This window comes from Beta vulgaris, chromosome 3 (assembly GCF_026745355.1).
Source record: "Beta vulgaris subsp. vulgaris cultivar EL10 chromosome 3, EL10.2, whole genome shotgun sequence".
NCBI classification, from domain to species: Eukaryota; Viridiplantae; Streptophyta; class Magnoliopsida; order Caryophyllales; family Amaranthaceae; genus Beta; species Beta vulgaris.
This window is the reverse complement of record NC_079204.1, coordinates 15742597-15767201: the sequence shown is the minus strand read 5'-3', so window position 1 is coordinate 15767201 and position 24605 is coordinate 15742597. Positions and strand designations below refer to the sequence as shown.

Here is a 24605-nt window from a genome sequence, read left to right as displayed (position 1 = left end):
AGTACTGAGATTAGCTCAGAGTACTTTTTGAAAGCTCTGAACCTGTATTGTTCTGCCAATATGATATTAGAGGCGTGGAAAGTGGAGAGCGTTTTGTTTATCATTTGCTCTTCTGTGATGGGATGATCACAATATCTTAACAATGATACAATTCTAAACAATGTTGAATTGTAATCACTGACCGTTTTAAAATCCTGGAACCTCAGATTGGTCCAGTCATAATGTGCCTTTGGGAGAAGCACATTTTTGTGATGCCCATATCTTTCATTTAGGCTATCCCATAGTTCTTTTGGATCATCCACAAGTAGATATTCACTTTTTAAACTTTCATGTAAATGATGTCTTAGGAGGACTAAGGCTTTTGCCTTTTCTTGTACAGTCGCAATTTTAACTGATGCGGCTGTTGTAGTTGCATCCCCTTGTTGGGTTGTCACATCTTTAATTGTATGTTCCAGTCCTTGGGCCTTTAAATTCATTTGGGCGTCCACCGTCCATTCTAAAAACTTTTGCCCAGATAGATCTAGTATGTTAAATTGTCTTTTCACTAGATCTCCCATTCTTTTGACTACAAATAGGTAAATATTTGAAATTAGTAATGATGATAAATCACATATATATATTATCTCCCCCTGATTTATATCATTATTATTATAGATAAATAATACAAACAAAAAAAACTAAAAATAGCATACAACAATAATGAAGCTAAGCAAAAAAACAAGAAAATACCAAAAATAGAAACAAAATACAACTAGTGAATAAACAAAAAAACTTCCTAAAATGCACTTAAAGACAAAAAAATTGATATTCATGTGCATTTTTCGCCATTCTTCCGGGGGAAATTTTTTTTTTTGTCTCCTATTTATGTATTAGGAGGTATATCATTAATGCCATGAGGAGGAAAAAGAAACCGGCTATAAGAAATAAGTAGAGTTTTATTTTCCTAAAATCCTCTTCAAAAGAGGAAGATGAGGGTGGAGGACGGTTGTCGTCGGCTTAAACATGGTGGCCGGAAGGTTGAGGAAGAAGAAAAAAATTTGTGGGTTTAGAGAAAAGAAAAATCGGAAGAAGATAAGGGATATGTGGTGAAAATGGGGATGGTAATCCGCTTTTATAGAGGGTTATCCCTAACTGTGCAGTTCATATACAGTTAAAAAATATACAACGCAATAAAATTCTAATATTGACAAATATATATTGAGCATGCTAGTAAATTGGTAATATAATATATGTAACTATAAATGCAAAAAAGTAGAAGATTAGAGACAATAATATATAATAATGTTCTGAATGCTTGTTCCCTGCATACATACGACATTATTGCACATATAAGACATAATAATGCTATCACTTCACTAGGCCGTCCATATAGGGGCAATAAAAAAAATTAACCTGTCCATATAGGCGGTTTAAGAGCAGATAAAATAAAATAACGTAAATAAAATGTCCTTGCCCTCCATGAAGGTGGCGTTAAAATTATTTGTTTTCTGCGTTAGTAGTATGGTGACGTTTACTACTAGTTTCTTCCTGTTCATCTCTATCTCTTTTATTACTGGGGAGGTTGATTTTCAGCTGGTTGTATAGGAGGGTTATTATTGGTGTTGGGAACAGGGGTTTGTGGGTTTTCTCTGGTATGAGTATTTGTACCTTGTTACGGTTACTGGGTCGGGGCTGTATTACAGTTCCCCTCGCTGGGTTGGTAGTGAATGGCACATTGTTTCGCTCTATCCAAAAATAAATACCCGAGACAGAGACATTGTGTAAAACAATGTTAATCCCGTTACTTTGTTGGTCCATGTTCGGGTAGTAAAAGGTTGGGCTTGGAAAAAAAATTTAAACTTAAAACAAAATGGATGTAAAAATTTTAAAGATACCTTAAAAAAAATTTCCGGTAGAACACTCGTGCTGATAACGTGTTGTGAGAAATAGAGAGAAAGTTATGCAAATATATCAGAGAGTATTGTATATTGCATTGATGTTCGGTGTATTCACAAATGGTAGTATTTATAGGCACAAAACTTACTGTGTATTTGCATAAATCAACAAATACGGCGAGAAAAACCTACCATGCATTGAATGCATGGCAGTGGAATTCATTGTGCTCAACAGTGGAATTGGTCATTCCACTGTTTTCACAACATTTCTAACATATTTACAAGTAATAATTCACTAACATATTCACAAATCTGAAATTACAATTCACACAGACTTAATAATTTTATATATTCACGCAACACGTAAATCTATAGATTCAAAGATCATAAATCTATAATTGAACAAGTAAAGTTAGATGAAGAAGAAATAATAGAAAATATTGAAAAGAAATAGCAAACATCCTGATAACTTTACTGAATCCACTTCAACCATCACTAGCAAACCCACCTTACTGGGCTACTGCATCAGCTCAACGAGAAACTTGAAGTCCACTGTCGTCTATCCACCGACGAAGACACGGCCGCACTTGGTTTCCACTGGCGAAGACACAACGACCGACGACTAGCGGCGGAGGCGCCGACCGTGAGAGATATTGATATTCCGAGAAGCAGAGAAGAACAGGCCAAGAGGCGAGAGAGAGAAAAAGTAAGAGTGAGGATATGAGTTTGAGAGTGAAACAGCGCAACAGATCTGATGCTTAGGTTTTTCGACTTTGGAAATTTTTTCGAATTTTTTTTTTTTTAAAAAGCAGGGGTAGTACATGCTACCCCTTGTTACTACATAGCTCCGCCCCTGTCCTTAGATGATAGTTTTGGGTGTCTTTTGGTGAGACCTCCATCCTTTTGGAAGCCAAACCCACATTCCAGCAAGGCTTTTTGCTCTTTCTAGAAGATTTTGCGTGCGTCGACTCTAGACTGTTTTCTTGAGCTAAATATATAATTTGTTATCATCATTGATAAAAATGTTATTTAATTGTAATGAAGTTATTGCTGATGCATATATGAAGTTATTAATGATACCTTTATGCAATTACTCCCAATGTGAAATACTCCCTCCGTCTTTTATTAGTTTACTCCTTTCTTTTGCACAAAGTTTTAGCCTTTTAGGAGGAATAGTATTGTGAGGCATACAAAGAGAGAGAAAATATTATTTATACTTAACTTGGATGTGTGGGAGAAAGGTGGGCCAACATTTTTGTGAAAACCGAGAAACATAATAAAAATAAAGAGGAACAAAAAATCTCTAGCACAAAACAAACAATAAAAAATTAGTGGGCCCATTCCAAAAACAAAAAAAAAAAAAGGGTAAAATAATAAGGGACACTCTTAAAAGGAATATGGGTAAACTAATAGAGGACGGAGGGAGTATAATTAGAGCTTTAAGCTCTCAATGCATCATACAAAAGATGGGTTTATATTGCAATAAAAAACAAATCATTACATCAAAAAAAGATTTGACTTTTTCCAACAAAAAAGCAAATAAAAATTATACTTACTCAAACTGGTTCACTTAACAATTGTTTTATATCTTCTTAGTTGTTGAATAGTAGGTTATTTAATATATTTTAGAGCTTCTTTTCATTTCTAAAAAGTAAAGTAGGAGGCAATATGAAGAGTGGAAAAGAAGGAGAGTGTTCAACCTTCTTCTAGTGAAGGCGTCTAGGTTACCTTGTAGTTAGGGAAGAATAGTCAATTTTGGTATAAAATTTAAAGTTAGGTCATTATACTGGAATTCTTCACAAGAGAAGAAAATAGCAGTCTTAATTTCAAGGGTCGATAAACTGTTCTCCCCAGCTTATTTTCAGTTCAGTTCAATTTAATTCAGTTCAGTTCAGTTCAGTTCAGATTAGTTCAGTTCAGACAAGTTCAGTTTAGTTCAGTTCAGATCTTAACAATACTTTTACTCTCACATATCATTATTCATTTCAGTTCAGTTCAGTTCAGTTCAATTCAGTTCAAACTAGTTCAGATCAGTTTACTTCAGTTCAGCTGTTTTATGCCGAATAGAATAATACGTAATTATTGTACTTCCGTTTGTTTGTTTGTTTTAATTTCGGTCTTTATGAAACTGTTTTCTTCATTGCATGATTTGACGAGTTTCAGGATAGGCATAGTCATTCTAAAGGAACTAAGAAAGGGATAAAGTTGCTATGTTTCTAAGGCATCTGGAAGCGTTTAAACGTGAAAATTGGGTAAGAATAGTCATTTGGCCCATCTAGTTAGGTTCACTTTTGTAGTTTTCTGCTACAGTTCTACAACAAGGAGAAGAAGAAACTAGCACTGTCAGCATCAAGGGTCTATTACTTTGAGGGCATCTTTTCTTGATTGTGCGACGAAATATATACAACAATTGAATAAGATAATTGGCATTGCTGGTTGATCTCAAAACACAAATTGGGGAAAGTACACCCTTTTAAAAAAAATCTCTTTCATAATTCTTCAGTTCAATTCAGCTATTTTATACCGAAAAAAACATGCCCTAAATTAAACTAGACGTGTTAGAGTAAGTCGGACTTCATAAACTTCATTTCACCTTATGATTACACATCGACAAACCAAATTAGATCTAGCTCACTTATTTCTTAATGTGAAATGAACGTACAAATGTGTATGATTATTGATTCATAACGGAGGAGATCAAACCAATCAAACATCAAAGAAATAACCATTGACGTGTTCAATCTTTCAACATGATCACTAAACTTAGATGTCAAATAACTATATCGAAGAATGTTCTCCGCATAACTGACAAAATCACAATATTTTGAGACCCTTACAATCACACACTCTTCCCGTCACAACAGAACCCCCCCCAAACCCCCCCCCCCCAAACCACCACCACCACCACCACCAAATAAAATGGCACGGGTAAAACTTATATGAATTTGATCCACACTAATTTAGTGTGGATCTAACTAATTCATGTAATTTATGAAAAAAAAATACTATATATATAAAAAATAAATATAACTATAAATTGTAAAGTGTGACTATGTGATAAAAAAGGTTACTATAGCACAAGGTGAAAATTTCATTATGATAAACTAATGTAAAAAAAGTGATTACATAAAAAAAGGTCATTGTGATAGATAATAATTGTACAATGTAACTTAACATTTCAAGAACTATATCGAAAAAAAGGATTATTATGTTAAATAAATGGCTTAATTTAGTCCACAATACTCTTAGTATGGACTACATTTACTTTAGCACACCGACTAAAAACATGTAGGGTGCATTGCACAAAACAATAGTTAACAAAATGCAAATATGTTTAAACTCTTTGATTAAAGTGATTAAATACACCATTATTACACGATTTTTGAACTTGTATTACTTGAACTTCACCAAAATCTAGAAATCTTCTTCACCAAAATCTGGAAAATTTTCTTCATACAAATCTGGAAAACATATGAAAAATAAAAAAAATTCTGAAAATATTCTTCACCCAAATCTAGAAATCATATGAAACATAACAAACACGAAAAATTTGGAAATAAAAAATTATGGAAATTGATAAATTATGGAAATCATATGAAAAAAGAAAAGAATTACGAAAAATCTGGAACAATATATAGCAAAACTTATTTTTGAAATCCAAACTTCTGAAAATATAAAATCAAAATCAAACTCAATATAAACAACAGTTTTTTCACCAAATACCCTTGACAAAAAAATTTATTCACCAAATACCCTTATTTTTTTTTCAAAATTCACTAGATATCCCCTAACTTTTTTAAAAAATGGTTTTTTCACCATATACCCTTACAAATTTTTTTTGCACGATATACCTTTTCGACTTTTGAAATTCATCATATACCCTTCACTTTTCAAAAAATACATCAAACTACACTTTTGACTAACGATGTTAGACTTTTGTTAGTCATTAACCCCTAATCTCCCCTAAATCCTAAGTAACCCTAAAAATCATAACTAACCCTAAAAGCCCACTAGCCCCCACCCCCCAGCCCACCACCTACACCGGCCCCCTCCCCTGCAGCCGCGGCTGCACCTCCCCCTCTTCATCACCACCCTTTAAGCTTGTAGCGCCTCCCCCTCCCCACCACCCCAACCCTCCACGCCTCCCCCTTCCCACCACCCCCAACCTGCATCCCCCTCTCACATCCCCCCTTCAAATCTCGCAGACCCCCTCCCCTTCGAATCCCGTAGACCACATCCCCTTCGAAACCCCCCCCCCCCCGCAGCGCATCACGGCGAATCTGACATCCTTTAAGTTAGTTGATTAGGATTAAAGGGGGATTTAGGGATTAATGACTAGCGAAAGTCTAACACCGCTAGTCAAAAGGGTAGTTTGATGTGTATTTTTTTTGAAAAATGAAGGGTATATGGTGAATTTCAAAAGTTGAAAAGGTATATGGTGCAAAAAAAAATTTTGTCACGAATATATGGTGAAAAAACCGTTAAAAAAATTACCCAAAATACCCTTTTGGCTAACAGACATTAGTCATTCGTTAACTAATTAACTAATTAGCCCTAAAATCTAAAAACTATAATTAACACTAAAAACCTAAGTAACCCTAACCCAACACTATCCCCCACCCTAACCCCCCAGGCCCAGGCCCCAGCCTCCACCCTCCCCCACGTAGTACCCCCTCCCCTACCAGCACCCCGTCCCTCACGAAGCCCCCTCTTGCGCCTCCCCTCCTCACTCTCGCCGGCGCACTTGTCCCCCTCCCCCTCCATCACTCTCGCTGCCCGCAACCCCCCTCCCCTTCAAATCCTTCCTCATGCATTTCCAAAATCGCCATTGGTAGATTTGAAGAAATCCACCATTGTTGAAGACCCGAAATATTGTCACTGAGTTCGAAAGGGTGGGGGGCTCGGGATTCACGATTTTGCGGCAGGGGAAGGGGAGCGACGAGTTCGAAGGGGTGGGGAGGCCTGTGAGTTTGAAGGGGTGGGGGGAGGAGGGGGGATTCGGGCTGGGAGGGATGGTGGGGCTGGGATTGTTTGGGGGTGGGTGGGCTGGGGGCTAGTGGGGTTGGGGTTAGGGTTGGGCCTGTTGGGAATGGGTTAAGGAGAGAGTTAGGTTGACTTAGGGCTAGTTAGGTTGACTTAAGACAAACTTGTAAATAAACACTAACGGAGGACTAACGTCCATCAACAAAAAGGTATTTTGTGAATTTTTTTTAAAGTCAGGAGTATATCGTGAATTCGAAAAAAGAGTAGGGGTATCTAGTGAATAAATTTTTTTGTCAGGGGTATTTAAAAAAATTGTATAAACAAACACAAAAATACAAAAAAGAGGGCTTTTCTTTGTAACATGCTAAGAACGATATATTAAAATACAGATTTTTGAGTTATCTAAACAATTAGGGACGTAGTGAGTAGTATTGTGCAAACTTCTCTCTTGGGTATGAGTGGCTGCATACTAATGCTTTAAACACACGAATATCAGTACTTCTGATCCAGGGCTGTTATATGCTATATATGACATCAGTGAACAAGACTGCTTGCACTATCTATGCTGTATCAATTTCACAAATGTTCAAGTCAGAGTGTTTTGGCAAGAAAGAAATGTAGCTACCCAAGTGATCAGAAGGAAGAAAAACCATTCATCATAGTGGTCTTAACTATCCTTTATCTGCTGTCATTTTCGAAGCTTTTTAAAAGAGAAGCTAAGTTATGTAGTATGCAGGAACATAGAAATTAGTTACTTCCTCCATTTTTTATTAAATGTTACACTTTTCAAATCACGGACTCCTAGGTAATTTTTGGAGATGAGAGAGATAGAGAGAATGAAAAGCAAAAAGGTCCCATGTGAACATGTGATAGGAGAGAGATAGAGAGAAGTTATTACCCAAAATAAAAGTGTATCATTTAATTTAAAACTTCCTAAAATAGAAAGTGTAACATCTAAAAAAAACAGAGGAAGTATATGGATTTATAGCTAACAGTTTGAGAATTCTAAGTCTAGTTGAGTACAACCACTTGCAACATTTTTTTTAAACCATATGAGCCACGAAGACAGCACAAAGTACAAAGAAGGGGAAGGGAGATTCGAACCTATGACCTATTATTCACAGCACCTCAATCTTAACTACTAAGCCAAGACATCCTTGATAGTTGATACCTCCAACATCTTTAACACGCATGGAATACATAAATAGAAATGAGGCAACTAACGTAATTCATCTGACACGAATATTGCAATATGGACGTTATACATCATACCAGATAAGTTTAGATCAAGATTCCCACCTACATCTGAAGAGTCTATAATGTTAATGTTCATGGGTTCACCATTGAGATCATGTGCAGATGCATATTTATGTCCACCTCCTACACCAACTTGTCCATGTACGTTTTTATCTCCATATTATTTCTAATTACGTTATCCTCTTCATTTCCTGTATAAAATATGTGAAAAGTGAAATACGCAACGGTTTCCTGTAAATTTAATATCCATAGCATAATAGTTATCTTTGTACCTATAGCATTTGTTATTTCAGCACCTATAGGGTCTCTTTTGAATTCTTGATCCTTTATATCTACATTCAAAACGGGAGAAGAACATAGATGGTCAACATTAGAAACTATAGTAACATGCATAGATACATTAACTTAGAGTGACTAGTACCTTTGTCATGAAAATCATTGCCTTCATTGACATTCAATTGTTGTTGGCTACCAATTGCTGCATAAAAGTAAACAAATTAAAAGGAATTTTTTTTTAACTTAGAGTAGCTAAACAAGTATCCAAGATTGTGACTAGGGTTACAAACTTCTACTCATCTATCTAATAAATCAAATTAAAATTCATATGATACTTGAAAAAAAACTCGACGGCTTGAATACATATACCATCTCATTCATGGACGTTCTATTACGAAGCTACATGAATGATGTACATGTTCCTAACAAGTAAAACACCCTAGTCTGTAGACAGTGGAAAGGGGAAACTGATGTATTGTCAAAATGAAATGGATAAAAAACATTTTCACTGTAGTCATGGAGTAAGTTAAACTATTCAGGTCATGCTGCACTATATGGATCATGCTTAAATAAAACTATGCAAACATTGGTGCTGTCCTTTCCATCAACTAGATTTTGCTGATAATATAAAATTACAGCATGGATAAAATGCTTCTCACCTTTCCACGCCCTTTTCTTGAGTGGGGAAGTGCGGAGTGGTGATGGAATAAATGCTTCTCCAATCTCCTATATGATAGCAGGGAAGAAATATTGACAACCTGCAAATGAACAAGATAATATTGCTTCTCATCAAGGTCTTTCTGTTCAATAGCTGTAAAAGTAATATAGACAAACAAAGCCACGCCTTTCAAGCACATTTGTTTGCTTGCTCCATATATATTATGAATAAAAAACCAACCTTTTTGTTCCTTCTTCCTTATTAATCTTAGTTTTCGATAAGTAGAAATCCAAAATGTAATTTCATAGTGATCAACCATAAGAGCATGTCAATTAACTACAAGCATATCATGTTGTCAACTTGTCACCGATATAGAAACCACATTACTCAGGTTCCAATTCATATTCTCCAAATGAATGTCTAGTCAAGCGCTGTGGACCTTTCAACCAAAGCACGATTGTCAATTTCTGCAACTAAGCAAGCAAGCAAAGTATAGATAGCATCGGATTCAAAGTGGGATGTATCACCAGAAGTGAATACATTAACACCATTCTCCAAATTTATCCAACTGCATCCTGCAAGCTTCTTGACCTCCTTTCCTCTCATCTTCTTCCTTATCCTCCCTACCTCATCCCAGTTCTCCTCTGAAGCATATACATTTGCCAATTGCACATAACGAGACCCACTTTGACCTTCAAGTTTCAAGAGCTTCTCCTCTGCTTCTCTAGCCAATTCCAAATTCTTGTTTATCCTGCAAGCATTCAGATAAACACCATATAATACAACATCCGGTTCAAAAGGGATGCTTTCCATGAAGGCAGCAGCCTTGTCCAGCTGACCAGCCCTTCCATATAGATCAATCATACAGGCAAAGTGATCAATTTCTGGTTGTATACCATAATCTCGTTCCATGGCATAGAAGTAATTTTCACCCAATTCCACCAAACCAGCATGCCGGCAAGTTGACAAAAGAGCTACAAAAGTTGCGGCATTTGGTATTATTTCTCTCTTACACATCTCCTCAAACAGTTTAATGGCCTCAATTTCTAGCCCATGGTGAGCATAGCCAGCAATCATCACATTATATAGGACTGAGTCCCTTTCTTTGATTCCGGAGAAAATCCTCTCTGCATATGTTATGAGGCCACATTTTGAATACATATCAATCATTGCACTCAAAAATTTACCATCCAGTTTCATCTCATTCCTCAGAATGTAACAATGAATCTGCTTGCCAGGATGCAAGGAGGCTTGAGTAGCACAAGCGCCCAGCAGAGTCATCAATATCAGAACATCTGGAACAGCTGATTCATGAGCAAGCAACTCAGTTAAAAGCTCAAATGCTGCTTCACAACATTGAGATTTTACATATCCAGAAAACAATGCTGTCCAAACCACAGGATTTTTCTCAGCCAACGTGTCAAAAAGCCTTCGAGCTTCCACCATGTTTCCTGTTGATGAATATGCCACAATCATTGAAGTAATCGAGAAGGCATTCCCAATACTGAATGATGTATAAGCAGCCTTTGCGTAATCCATACTGTCACATTTGCAATACACATCAACAACACCACTACTAACAAACGAATTCTCAATAAATCCAGCCTTTAGAACATGTGCATGAAGTTCCTTACCAAGCTTAAGGTTCCTTGTACCTGAACAAGCACCTAAAACGCTAGCGAATGTATGGTTATTTAATCTAACCCCAGATCCCATCATACAAACAAACAACCTCAATGCCTTCTCATGAAGGCCGTTTTGCACGTAACCTGAAATGATAGTGTTCCACGATATAGTGTCATTTAACTCAGCTTCATGCCAAAAGATATCCAAACCCAATTCCAGTTCCCTCTCTCTACAACAAGCAGCGACTACAGCATTCTTAGAAACCGAGTCCAACACATCCCTACGATCATTAAAAACTCGAACAGCTTCTCGAAAATACCCACATTTAGAATACATATCAATAAGTGAACTACAAGTAAACCTGCTAACATCATTCCCACTTTTGACCATATACGAATGCAACTGCATTCCTAAAGACCCAATCGACAACCGAGCAACCAAGTTAAGCATAGTAGTGATAGTGAATTCATCAATGCTAATACTACTACCACTACTTTGAGATGATTTCTGCATTTCAACAAAGAGTCTTAAAGCACTGGTTTCGTGTTCGTGCTCAAGCTCGCCACCAGCATTGACATACCCAGCTAACATAGAATTGTAAGTCACTAAATCTTTGTGGGGTGAAGTGTTAAAGAGCCATTCAGCTGTATTAATGTCATGATTCTTCAAGTGGGCAGCAATAATAGTGTTCCAAGAGAATACATTTCGTTCAGGCATTTCATCAAACAGTTTGTGGGCATGCCGTAAATGACCGTGTTTTGCGTAAAAATGGATGAGTTGATTTGATATGAAGATACTGGATAAATATGCTGACTTTATCGCTTGAGAATGATACAATATAACCTCTTTTATTGATTTCAGATGCATTTAATGGCAATTCATACAGTTCTGTAAACTAAAAGGAGGATAAAAAAATACACAAATACCAGAGGAACGAATTTCCAAGTGTGGATTTTTCAGTCGAAGAGTGTTTAATTCAGGTACATATTAGAAATTTGAGGAGTATATTCACTAAGATTTTTATCAAAAAGAATACCAAGGTTTTGGCAGAGTGCTGACTGCTGAGGAGTGAAAGCAAACATTGTTGGTTTGCTAGTTGCTACTCTGCTATTGTTAGCAGAACAGACTCGTGTTATTTTGTGTCACTACTGAAAAGTGAAAAGTCTAGATTAGATGATTGAAATATGAATTTTTTGATTTTTACCTCCTCATAAAATCAAGTTTTTTAAAATAATCACCTAATAAATAGGTGGGGGATTCGAGTTTCTTCACTATTATGAAGAAAAATATAGAGAATACTACAAGGAGTCCTACTCGAAAGCCCTTTTATAACATAAGAAACCTCGTACAAAACCATAAAAGATAACCAAAAAACGAAAAAATGAAAACCGCATAACATCTAAGCCTCCCGATCGAACGGTCAATTTCTCCAAATATGCTGACGTCTCGGTCCCGATCGGGCAATCTCCGCCCGATCGTAATTCGCAACGGACGCCTGATCGGACAGACCTTCAAAAACAGAAACTGACGAATTTCAAGGCATAAAACTTAACACGTGATTTTGTAACACACACCGTATTACGTAAAGAGAGTCATCCCATAGTTAATGTATATATTATGCCAAATAAAATCTTTGTTAATTGCGAATATATTTCCACAGGACACATAAATTTTCTTGCAGCTTCGATCCTTTCCTAAGGCTGTACGAGACCCTGGTCAGGGTGAAGCCGTGGAAGGATAAATAGACACTGAAATACAATCGGACGTGAAAGATTAGGATCAATAATTTTACTGAAAGACAAAATAAGCTAAGGACTTGACTTGAGTCAGGTCGATGGAAATTAAGAGTCGATAATTTAACTTATCAATCGTGTCTTTTTGTGGCCTTTAATTTGTTTGAGCTCATTTTCCTCTTTGGCTCCTATATAAAAACAAAAATTGTCCTCGACTTGTATCAATGTATAACTGTCTAAGGCTCCGTTTGATAGGGTGTAAAACGTTTTTCCGGAAAACTGTTTTCTTATATTTTCAATTTTATCTCGTTTGGTTGGCAAAAGAGTGTAAAATTATTTTTCCTTGGGGTAAAATTACTCTTCTAATGATGGAAAATCATTTTCTTTTCAAAATGAAAGGACAACTGTTTTCCTTATCTCTCTTGTACACTCCTCTTACTATCTCCTTACTTTCCCTTTAATTTTCCTTTCATTTCATCATTTTTCTTACATGAAACCAAACAACGGAAACTAATTTTGGAATTGTGTTTTCCATTGTAAATTGTTTTCCATGAAAATCATTTTACACTGAAAATGTTTTACGCCCTACCAAACGGAGCCTAAACTCGACCGTATTTCCCTCGAAGATATGGGACGGAAAACGATTTCTTAACTAGTGAGTGTCTCGGACGATGCTCTGAGTTGTTATTTTTCGTATTTTTTGCTTAGTGAGGAAATATGATAAGTAATTGTATGATATTTTGAAATATAAATTTTTAAGAGTTTGAGGGTGAAAGCAATATCTTAACTCTATACAAGGAATTGAAGTTAGAATATATGTCTATAATAGTCTATTGTTAAATCATATAAAGGTTAGGTATCTAACTACTTGTGTAAATATTTTAATGAGATATAACTGTAAGACCTTATTATATTTAATTTTGAAATACTAAACAATGGTATGTTAAATTCATGGTTAAACTTTCACTTTTCATTTCAAAGATCACGTGTTCGATACCTTGTAACTATACAATATTATTTTTTAAATTGAGGGTTAGACTTTGAAATTAAGCAATTCCGTTAATTAAAGATTAGAAGAGAGTACCACGTTTCACACAAACTATCTTAGGAATGCGTTTTAATATATATTAATATATATATGTAAACAACTTTGCCAACGTTAGCACAATTATTGCGAAAATTCACCTTTTTTTCTTTATACTTCCTCTATTATTTTTTAATTGTAATATTTTAACTTTTCGATTATTCTCAATTCACCCTTTGACCTTCTACAATGATTTCACGTAAAGAAAAACATAGTCATATGCGATCTTATTTGTCATTTGATTTGTCTCAATATGTATTTTCTAATAAATATCTCATTTGCATAATTTTTACAAATATATAACTAAAGATATTAGTGAACAAAATTATATTCCACAAGTGTGAAAACTCAAATATTGCAATTAGGAAAAAAAAACAAAGGATGTATAAAAGAAAAACATTTGACTATTCTGAAACTCAATGAGTCGATGAAATTAAACATCAGAGAGAATAACCACTGTCATGTTGAATCTTTCAACATATATAATCACAAAGTGTACTGTATAAGTGTACATGTCAAAGACTTTTCTAGTTTTCCCCACTTAAACTCAAATATAAATACCCCTTCACAATCACATAAACTACTCATCAAAAACAAAACTACCCAAAAATCAGAATAGAAATGGCACTTGTTTTGAAAACCACATTATATTCAGTCTTCATTATCTCAATGATATTATCATTCCCAACTTCATTATTTGCCCAAAATTGTGGGTGTCCCCCTGACCTATGCTGCAGCAAATATGGGTTCTGTGGCACTGGGGAAGCCTACTGTGGTCCTGGTACTCTAAGTACTTCATCTGATAATGGTGGCTCATCAGTGTCTGATATAGTTACTCAAGCTTTCTTTGATGGGATTATAGGCCAAACTCTTCCATCTTGTCCTGGGAAAAACTTTTACACTCGCGCTGCCTTAATTTCTTAGTGCTGTCGATCCTATGTTTGGCAATGCAGGTTCCAGTGACGACAATAAGAGGGAAATCGCTGCCTTCTTTGCTCATGTTTCGCATGAGACTACTAGTAAGTGTTTATGAGCTATAAACTTTAACTTTGTTCTTACGACTAACATATCATAATTCGATCATCTCATATACTCTTGAAGTATTGTGAAGTTTTACTTGGTTGTTTGAAATCTGAATGTTTTTTTTTTTTTTTTTTATAACGTAGCTGATCATATATATCATAGTAAAATAGGGCCTTAAGGTGGAGACCTCAAAACAGTATCATGGTACACACCTTCCTCGTGGTGGGCAGTAGAGTACAAAGATTCAAGTTCAGAAGTTAAAATATCATTACAGACGGGAGAGGGAGTAATAAAGTTTTCCATCTCAAAATACACTCTTGGGTCCTTCCTTGCTTCCTTGGCCATTTGATCTGCCAGCGAGTTAAAATTCCTTGATTCATGCTTAAGGGAAAGCCCGCTTCTTTGGCCTAACAATATCCTGCAATGATTTAGTAGTGAAGTTAGTTTTGACTTTGTCTGATCTTGGCTATATATATATCGTCTACAACCCTCTTGCAATCTGAGGCTATAATAACATTATTCCATCCATTCTCTTCGGCCCAAAGGAGGCTTTCTTTGATGACTAGAACCTCCGCTTCATAAGCTTCTTCCATGTGCAGTTTCTTTTTGAATCCCAGTATCCAATTTCCTTCACGGTCTCTGCATACTCCACCCAAACCTGTGACAAAATTACTAGCAACAAAAGAAGCATCTACGTTAATTTTAAAAACATTAGGCGGTGGGGGTAACCAATACCGGCGGTTTGGCTGCGGGAGGGGGGTAGTGGAAGAAAAGTTTGGTTGGGTAAAGTACCACTCTTGAGCAGCCCAAGTGATCTCTTTGACACATAAATCCACTTTCTTATTAATTTTTTTAAAAATCCATGCATTCTTTCTTAACCAAAGGTTCCATAATGTGAAAATGAACACAACATTCCAGGGAATTTTAAGTCTTGTCAAGTTTTTATTTTTTAAGTTTAACCTAATCCAGTCCTGAAGGTCCGTAGAGTCAGCACTCTTAGTCTCGCTTAGTTTTCCCCAAACTTCCGAGGCTCTGGGCCAATTTTTAAGGATGTGTAACACATTTTCAGTCTTGTCTGCACAAAAAGTGCAGAACTTCGAGTTGCTGCACTTTCGAAAAAAAAGGTTGTCATTTTAAGGGATTCTGTTCCACCATACTTGCCAGAGGAAGACTTTCAGTTTAGGGTGACCGGGCGCTTGCCAAACTAGATTCCAATCCATTACAGATTGGTCTTTGGGATTGGGGGGTGGAATGTTTCTGATTGAGGAGTTAATGAAAGAGGAAGCCTTTTTTGAATCAAAGTGTCCAGAGATAGTCCAACTCGAAAAAGTTGTATCTGGTTCAGAGGGGAAATTTTTATCTTTTATGATGAGACGGATTTCCAGAGGAATGGACTCCGGTAAAGAGGAAAACGGAATTTTGTTGTTAGAGATAAGAGAATCGAAGTTTGTCGAACTGTCCCTCCGGGATAGGGGGCCAATCACATAGCTTCTAAGGGGTTTCTCACCCACCCAGATGTCATTCCAAAAGTTTGTGTTATTACCTAAACCCGGGTTCCAACGGAGGCTATCTTTGTACAGGTCCCAACCCTTACCTATGTCCTTCCAGATGAAGGAGCCTTTTTTGAAGCTAAGAGGCTCGATTCTCTTAGAGATGTATTTTTCAGTCATGAATTTTGTGGCCCAGTCGTCTTTGTTGTCCAATGACCAACAAAGCTTCATGAGGCCTAGCATGTTCATGTCAATGTTTCTTCTGAAGCCTAGACCTCCCAAAGTCTTAGGTTTACACACTTTGTCCCAGGCAATCCAGTTTATTCCGTTGGATTCAGACGAAGCTTTCTAAAGGAAATTTGCCGAAATACTATCCATCTTGGTTAGGAGTTTTTTTGGAAAAGGGTGCCTTGCATACAGTATCTGGGGATAGCTTGGAGCGTGGAGGAGATGAGGGTTATTCTACCAGCTTTAGAAAGGCAGTTTGATTTCCAGGAGGCTAATTTTTTTGAGAATTTATCGACAATGGGCATAAGTTTCAACAATGACGGCCTTTTGTGGGAAAGAGGGAAACCTAGGTAGGTACCCAGATCTGCAGCGGCAGAGACTTCCAGTTCTTGCTCAAACTCATCTTTTATATCGGTGGAGGTGTTCGGGGAAAAGTAAATTTTACTTTTATCTTTGTTCATTTTTTGTCCAGAATTTCTAAAAAACTCAGAGAGAGTACTGGAAACCGCTTCAAGGGTGGACAAGGAAGCTTCCCCATAAAGGATAAGGTCATCAGCAAACATGAGATGTGTGATTTCCATTTTTCCTCCTCTTAATTTGAAGCCTTTCCACTCCTTCTTTTTGTGAATTAGATTGGATAACATTTCCATGCAGATGATGAAAATGTAGGGTGACAGGGGGTCTCCCTGACGAATCCCTCTTGACGGAGAGAATTCCGGAGTGTGATTACCATTGATGATTAGATAGGTATTGGCCGAGGAGATGCACTCCATGATTAGGGCGACCGATTTACTATTTAAGCCAAGTTCTTCCAAATCTTCTCTAATGAAATTCCATTCCAACCTATCACAAGCTTTTTCGAGGTCTATTTTCATTGCAAAGAAGGCCTTTTTGCCTTTCTTTTTATTCATGGAGTGCAGGATTTCAGAGGCCATGATAAAATTTATCTCGGTCCCACTCCCCGGGATGAAGCTATTCTGATTCGGGGAGATGTTTTTTGACAGGCTGTTTCTAAGTCTGGCGACTAAAATTTTAGAAATTATCTTATAGCTCGAGTTTACTAGACTAATTGGTCTAAAATGCTGAACTTTCTCCGGATTATTTAGCTTAGGAATGAGTACTACAGACGTTTGGTTAACTTTGGGAGGCATTTTCCCGGAGGTAAAGAAATTTGTAACCATTGACACATAGTCACAATTAATAGTATCCCAATTTTTTTGAATAAATAAAGCGTGAATTCCATCCTTTCCAGGGGCTTTAAGGCCACCTAATGAGAAAGCAGCTTCTTTGATTTCCAAATAGGACGGGGAGGAAGAGATATCTAAAGGGTTAGGGCCAGGATAGTGTGAGGGGCGGGCCGAAGCGACCTTTTCAGTTTGGAACAGGTTCTGGAAATAGTTAGTGAACATATTTGCAATCTCTTCTTTATCCCAAATCTCTCTACCACAATCTTCTTTGAGGAAGCTAATTTTATTTTTGTTTTTCCTAATAGTGGCAGACGTGTGAAAGAAAGTAGTGTTCCGGTCACCTTGTAACAACCAATTAGTTCTAGCCCTAGTGCTCCAGTAGCATTCTTCTTGATCCAGGATGGTTTCTAGTTCTTTATTAAGGGCATTTTCAAGATCTAAGAGGTAAACCTTTGTCGGGTCTTTGTCTATAGCCAGCTGAATGCCCTTTATTCTCGCTAGAATTGTTTTTTTTTTTTAAAAAGGTTCCCGAAAGACAGTTTTGCCCAATCCCACATTATAGCCGACATTTTTTCAATTTTTTTCGAAAACTCAAGTGAATCAAAGTGCCAATTAGAGATCACTAGGTGTTCAAATTCCGGGTCAAGGAGCCACATTGGTTCGAGTTTGAATACTTTTTTCTGCTTGGTACTAGAATCATGCGCGGGATTTGTGTTTAGGATAATTGGATTGTGGTCCGAGGACATACGAGAGAGGTAAAAAATTTCGGTATCGGGAAAAACTGAGAGCCAACTTTGGTTACCCCAAACTCGATCTAATCTTTCTAAAATTGGTCTAATCTTCCGTTTATTGAACCAAGTAAATCTTGGGCCAGAGAAACCTAAATCTATTAAACTGCAGTTATCCATCGCATCTTTGTAGGCTTTTAATCTGTGAAGTTTCGGGGGTCTTCCACCCCATTTCTCGGAGCTATCCGTGATTTCATTGAAATCACCTAGACAAATCCATGAACGGTCAATTGTAGGTGCTAAATTTTCTAACCATTTCCATAACTCAAGGCGATTAACATGAATTGTACTTGCATAAATGGCAGTGATAAAGAAAGAAGTGTTATGGGTTTTTACCTGGACAATTCCATGAATGGCACGCGACTTTTTTTTAATGGGAGAAAAGGAGACAAATCCTGAATTCCACATAATTAAGATCCCTCCAGTGAGACCAATGGGCTCAACCATCTCGACAGAGTTGAAAGGCAGTTCATCACAGATTTTTTTCGCATTCTCCATACCGATTCTAGTTTCGGTAATGATGACAATTTCCGGATCATGCTCTTTGGTTAATTGGCTTAGGTTTCTTCTAAATGCGAGCCTTGCAATACCTCTAGCATTCCATGTCAGGATTTTCATTTGGTTTCTTAGTTTTGAGAGGGACAACAACTCTTCTCGAGTCTCCGTCGGTAGATTCCTTCCCGTCTCGAACCAATCTTGGTTCTTCCTGCTGTAAAGATGTTGTTGGTTTGTCTTCATCTTTACCACTGCCAGTCTCCCTTCTCTTCCCACTCGCTTTCCCCACTTTACTTGAATGGACAGTTGGGTTGCTGGAATTTTCAGCTGTGCCACCTTTAAGCAGTTTGTTGCACTTCCTATGACTAGTGCCAGCCAATCTTGCAAAATATAGAGGAGTTCTCTTAGCTTCGCAATTACGGGGACTGGATCTACGAATGGTAGGAGCTCCCACGGCACTGTTGCTACATTTGAGTTGCTTTGAAATTTTTTTATCCACCATTTGAGCAGAACCATCAGTTCGGGGCATAGATCTTCGATGTCCGATATGTTCGGAATGTGAGCGGGTTTGAGTTGACCCGGGAGAGAAGGAACCCCCATCACCATATTTGTAAAGGGGTGTTGAGTTTCTTCCGGGTGGAGTATCACATCCCTCACTGTGTGCTTGGAAATCATGGACCATTTTGAGGAGCAACCGAGGAAGTATTCTACCTGGTTCACCCAAATATCCGGGAGAGTGAAGATGGGGGGGCATAGTGACAGAGAAATGGATTTGTGGGAGGGGATTAATAAAGGGTCTGAGGGTGGAGGGATTGGAGGGATTATGAAGTATTTTTGGGTGGTGGGGTTGGAGAGGAAAACTTGTAATTCTTCTAGTTTTTTCTTGGAGATGGCCATTTGGGTGAAGGGGGTTGCCCAATTGGGATCCATGGATGAGAGATTGGCTGGGGATGAGAGAAGAATTTTGTTTAGGTCTTAGAAGAGAGGGTGGGGGCGATGTGTTTGAAAAAGAGGAGGCGAGATATTTTTTGTAGCAGGATTGGTTTTTAGCATCTAACGGTTCAAAAATGATCAGGTCTTTGCAGAGGTTGGGTGCATACGTGTTGCCCTCCTGTACGTCCTTGGAAAGCACATCAAACCTGTTTTTACTTACTTCTTTCAGGCTGGGTATTGGGGGCTTCTTTACCCACTTTTGGCGCGATTTACCCTCAAAAAGGAAGATTTTGTTTCCTCTGATTTCTTTTGTCTTCCACCCATTGTCTTCATACTGGTTCGGGTCTGGGTCGGTTTATTTGACCAGGTCCTCTTTTCTATGGCCTTCTTCTCCGGTTTCATTTTTTTCCTTATTAGGAAAACTTTCTTTGAATATCTTACATGTTTCTCGATTGTGGCCGAACCCCGAACACTTTCCACAAACTTCCGGCCAATCTAGGTAACAGACTTCTTGATGAATTTTTCCCAGCCATATTGACTTTCTTTTAGGGCTTTTAGGGTTGATTAGGCACTGAATGCGAGCGAATCTCATCTTCTCATCCTGCGTTGCTTTTGCGTCTGTTCTAATGAATTTCCCCAGTGCGTTTCCTATTTTCCTCAAGAACTCAACAGCTTGGAATTCAATTGGCAATTCTGGGAGTTCGACCCATATTGGATACACATTCCAGTTCATGTGGGAAGGTTTGAAACCTGGTTCCCAACTTTGTGTGAAGATGAAACTACCAGCTAGGAGCCAAGGACCCTGCTCGAGAATTCTAGTAACTTCACTCATGGAGCCTAGATTGAACGTGAAGAAACCTTTTCCAATTGGGAAAGCAGTAACTGTGCTTTGGACATTCCAAATGCTTTTCATTGATTTGACAGAAAACTCGGATGAAAAGGATTTTCCATAGGCTTTTGCTATTATAGAGAACTGCCACTTAGAACAAAGGTTGCTATATTCCTCTTCTTTTATGGGTAAGAATATTTCCGATTCTGGGTTAAAAAGGGCTGGGGGGGTTGAAGCAGATGGGAGGGGTAAATGGTTTTGGTTGGAGGATAGGGAACCTGTGACTTTTTCTTTGAAGGAGATTGCTTGTGTGACTATCTGCCTTTCTTGCCGTCGATTTGTCGTCCCAATGAACTCACCGGAGCCAGAAATGGAACTGTCTGGAGGTTTTGGGGGGGGGGGGTTGAGGAGGGGGAGGCTGGGGAGGGGAGGGGGGCATTTTTTAGAGAGAGAAAGAGGAATGTTGTTTCATTTTTCTATGTTAGCCTTGACTCTTAAATCTGAATGTTTTATAACTTATAAATCTGTAAGATCTTATAGTTTTAATGTCTAATACAAATTAAAGAATCAATATTTTCAAATCTTAAGTCATAAAAGTATATGGTTATTTTGATCGCTCCCTTGGAGTCCATACTAGATGGTTTGGTTGAGGAGGGATTTTGAATTGTAAATGGTTATTTTGATGTCTGAAATATAGTATCTCACTTACTTACCAAAAAAAAAAAAAAAGTATATGGTTAATGATGGTACTTGTCAAGACTGTGTACTGTAGACTCTAATATTTATATAATACATTCTTTTCTTAGTTGTCCCACTCATACTTTTGAGCTGTAACCTTTTTTTTGGCCCCGTTTCTGGGAACTCGTGGTAAGATGAATTCTTTTCGGGTTGCCCTCGCACAGGGCCACTCATCCAGAGGCCCAACAATCTCAACCCCTCCCCCCTTCCCCAACAATATTGAAATTTTTGCTTCCACCAAGATTCGAACCTTGATCTCCCATGTGGGAGATAGGAAGTCATACCATTGGACCCAAGGATCATTGGTTTTGATCTGTAAAATTATATACCACATCTCCACGATATCTTTTACTAATACGATGCAAAAATGTTCCAAATATTTATCTATAATATTGTTATATACAAGAATTGGAGTTGTCTTAAGTGGTGAGCTTTTCCATCTTCTTTAGCAAGGTTTAGGGTTCAGTTCCTAACTCAAACATTTGCTTGGGATTTTAGGAGGGAGGGGGGATGAGGATGTCTGGCTTGCAATAAGCTTTTGGATGGGGGCCTATGCAAGGGGATCTCAGAGGAATCCTTCTTACCAATTTTTTTTAAAAAAATTTTGTTGTATACTAATTGATGTATATAAGTATTAATTACGGTGGAAGAATTAATTAAACCAGAGAAAATACGTTGCTAGGAATCTTACAAGCATATGTTATAAATTAATATCCAGATTTTGCAAAAATTGTGCAATACTAATTCTTACCACATTATATTATTATGGGGTTTTTTTTGTCAGAAAGTACCTAATAAAATAGAAGTTTAATAGGGAAGTACCTAATAAAAAAATTTGTCTAAAAAGACTTATTAAAATACTTCCGATTGTTAACAGGAACCAGTTTATGAATTTCAATCCAAAAAACCATAAATTTTTTTCAGATGTTGAAGGAAAATGTCTCCAAAATCATATTAGAGCAATAAATTTTCTATCAAATGTAGTTGTAGTGTCCCAATTGCAAAAAGTCAACGTTGGAAAATGGTAATTTTGAGCTAGAATTCATAAACTGGTTCCTATTAGGCTATTACCAATCGGAAGTATTTTAATAGGTGTTTTTAGACAATTTTTTTTATTAGGTTCTTCCTTACAAAACTTGTATTTTATGAGGTATTTTGTAAAAAAACCCTATTCTATAAATAACAACCCACCTCTTGTGTTTTCTTTTGTAGATTTGTGCTACATAGAAGAGAAAAATGTACCTCCCAGCAAAACCTACTGTGATACAAATTACGCAGCTTACCCTTGCGCTCCAGGGAAGAAGTACTACGGCAGAGGGCCTCTTCAACTCTCATATCAATACAACTATGCTCTTGCAGGACAGGCGATTGGATTTAATGGTTTAGCCAACCCTGAAATGGTGGCTACTGATGTTAATACATCTTTCAAGGCTGCAATGTGGTTTTGGATGACCAATGTTCACTCTGTTATGAACCGAGGTTTTGGAGCTACCACCAAAGCTATTAATGGCGCCAATGAATGCAATGGCCAAAACCAGGATCAAGCTAATGACCGTATTCAGTTATATAAGAAGTATTGTGCTGAATTGCTGATTTTGGTGTTGCTCCTGGTGATAATCTTACATGCTAATTTAAGCAAATGTATTTCAGATATGGTAAATGCTATATAAATGCATGTGATGTACTTATTTTGCTGAATAAAACATAGATATACTAGCTATATACTAGCTATATACTAGCAGAAGTGCAGAACTAGAGGAAATGTACGTCGTTCTTCACTTCTCATGGATATTGTTGAGAATGATGAATGTAACTATTAAACTATATAAGTATCATAACAGAAATATATTTGAGCTTTTTTATGTGATATTCTCTTTATTAATCTTGATTCATTGATTATCACTTAAAATAAATCATTTAGCCAGTTATGTATTAATTGGTTCGTTAATAAGGGAAAGTAATAAGGGGTTTATCAGCAATGAGCATTAATACTGCATTATACTCAATTCGTCCCTATATTTGGTCAAATTAAGATTTGAATCTTTTTACAATTTTTCGTAGGATGGAGTTAGGCTATGTTTAGTTAACCTGAAATTTTCTGATTTGAACTTATTTGATCTGATCTGAACTTATTTTTTCTGATCTGATCTGAACTTATTTTTTCTGATTACAAGATCTTATCTTTTAGATTTTTCTCAATATATAAGAAAAAATATAGTCATGTGGGTCTTGTTTGATTCGTCTCAATGAGTACTTTATTAATATTCAGTTATTATAATTTTTACTAATATGTAATGAAAGATATAATGATTTTTAAATCTAAGCATAATCTGAACTGATCTGATTTGAACTTATTTTTTCTGATCTGATCTGATCTGATCTGATTAGATCTGAAATAAGCAAAAATAAGGTGAACTGAACATAGCCTTAATAAAACACAAAACGAACCAAATACATTGAATGCAAAAGCATATTAGTGGCCTCTGATAGTTACTCTTTATATGAGCCGTGAGGCGGATTTTTAAAGACATTTCAAAAGAAATTGGAGCAAACAAAAGGAGACGTAAATAGTGACAACCTAAGAGTCAGTTCTCCTCAGCTTATTTTCAGTTCAGTTCAGTTCAGTTAAGTTCAGTTGCAATCAGTTTAATTCAGTTCAGTTCAGTTGCATTCAGTTCAGTTCAGTTGCAATAAGTTCAGTTCAATTCAGTTCATTTCAGTTCAACTCCAACTATCATTTTTTAGTTATAATTTTGATTCAGTTCAATTCAGTTCAGTTCAATTCAGTTGCAATAAGTTCAGTTCAATTCAGTTTAGTTCAGTTCAGTTGCAATCAATTCAATTCAGTTCAGTTCAGTTGCAATCAATTCAATTCAGTTCAGTTCAGTTGTTTTATGTCGAAGAGAACATGCCCTAAACGTATCACAAAATTGCCAAAAACTGAGTTGATTTTTGGTTGATTCAACTAATCTAGCTAAAAAAGCTGGGGAAATTTCTCCCAAAATTTATTTATGTAAAATTGACAACACAAGTGAAATTAAACGAGTAGTATAGATAATGTTTGATTTAGTTGTTTAATTTCTTTCGCTTAAATTTTTTTGACGGAAAAATTAAACGTGTTTCAGCAATGGTGGATCTTGACCGCTTTCTTGGGGGCTGGGGGAGTTAATATATGAAACAATATTTTGCAAAATTCGAGTTGATGCAAATAGAAGAATTTGAATACTTTATAGTTATTATCATACTAGATTTTGAAACCCGTGTGATGCATGGTTACTTTTTTATGGTTTGACAATAATAAATAAGATTAATTAGATACATATTGAGAGACATCTGATCATGATTTTATTAATTATAGTAATATATACAATTATATTGCTCATTACTTATTATTGTTTTGATG

The 24605-nt window shown here is 36.7% G+C and overlaps 1 protein-coding gene and 1 pseudogene across 1 annotated transcript; one reads left to right on the top strand and one right to left on the bottom strand.

Moving 5' to 3' along the window:
• Positions 1-7872: 7872 nt before the first annotated feature.
• Positions 7873-11851, bottom strand: LOC104888887 (putative pentatricopeptide repeat-containing protein At3g18840). The gene is made up of 5 exons (XM_010673996.4): positions 9289-11851; positions 9050-9148; positions 8536-8592; positions 8387-8446; positions 7873-8305 (listed from the first exon to the last, which is right to left on the bottom strand). The coding sequence occupies exon 1, from the start codon at positions 11539-11541 to the stop codon at positions 9469-9471; it is 2073 nt and encodes a 690-aa protein (XP_010672298.2). The 5' UTR covers positions 11542-11851; the 3' UTR covers positions 7873-8305; positions 8387-8446; positions 8536-8592; positions 9050-9148; positions 9289-9468.
• A 2223-nt stretch (positions 11852-14074) lies between these two features.
• On the top strand, positions 14075-23071 carry LOC104888886 (acidic endochitinase SP2-like; annotated as a pseudogene).
• Positions 23072-24605: the final 1534 nt, after the last annotated feature.

Excerpts from the sequence above, each read along its gene's own strand:
- LOC104888887 (XM_010673996.4), bottom strand. The coding sequence starts at position 11,541 with ATGCATCTGAAATCAATAAAAGAGGTTATATTGTATCATTCTCAAGCG.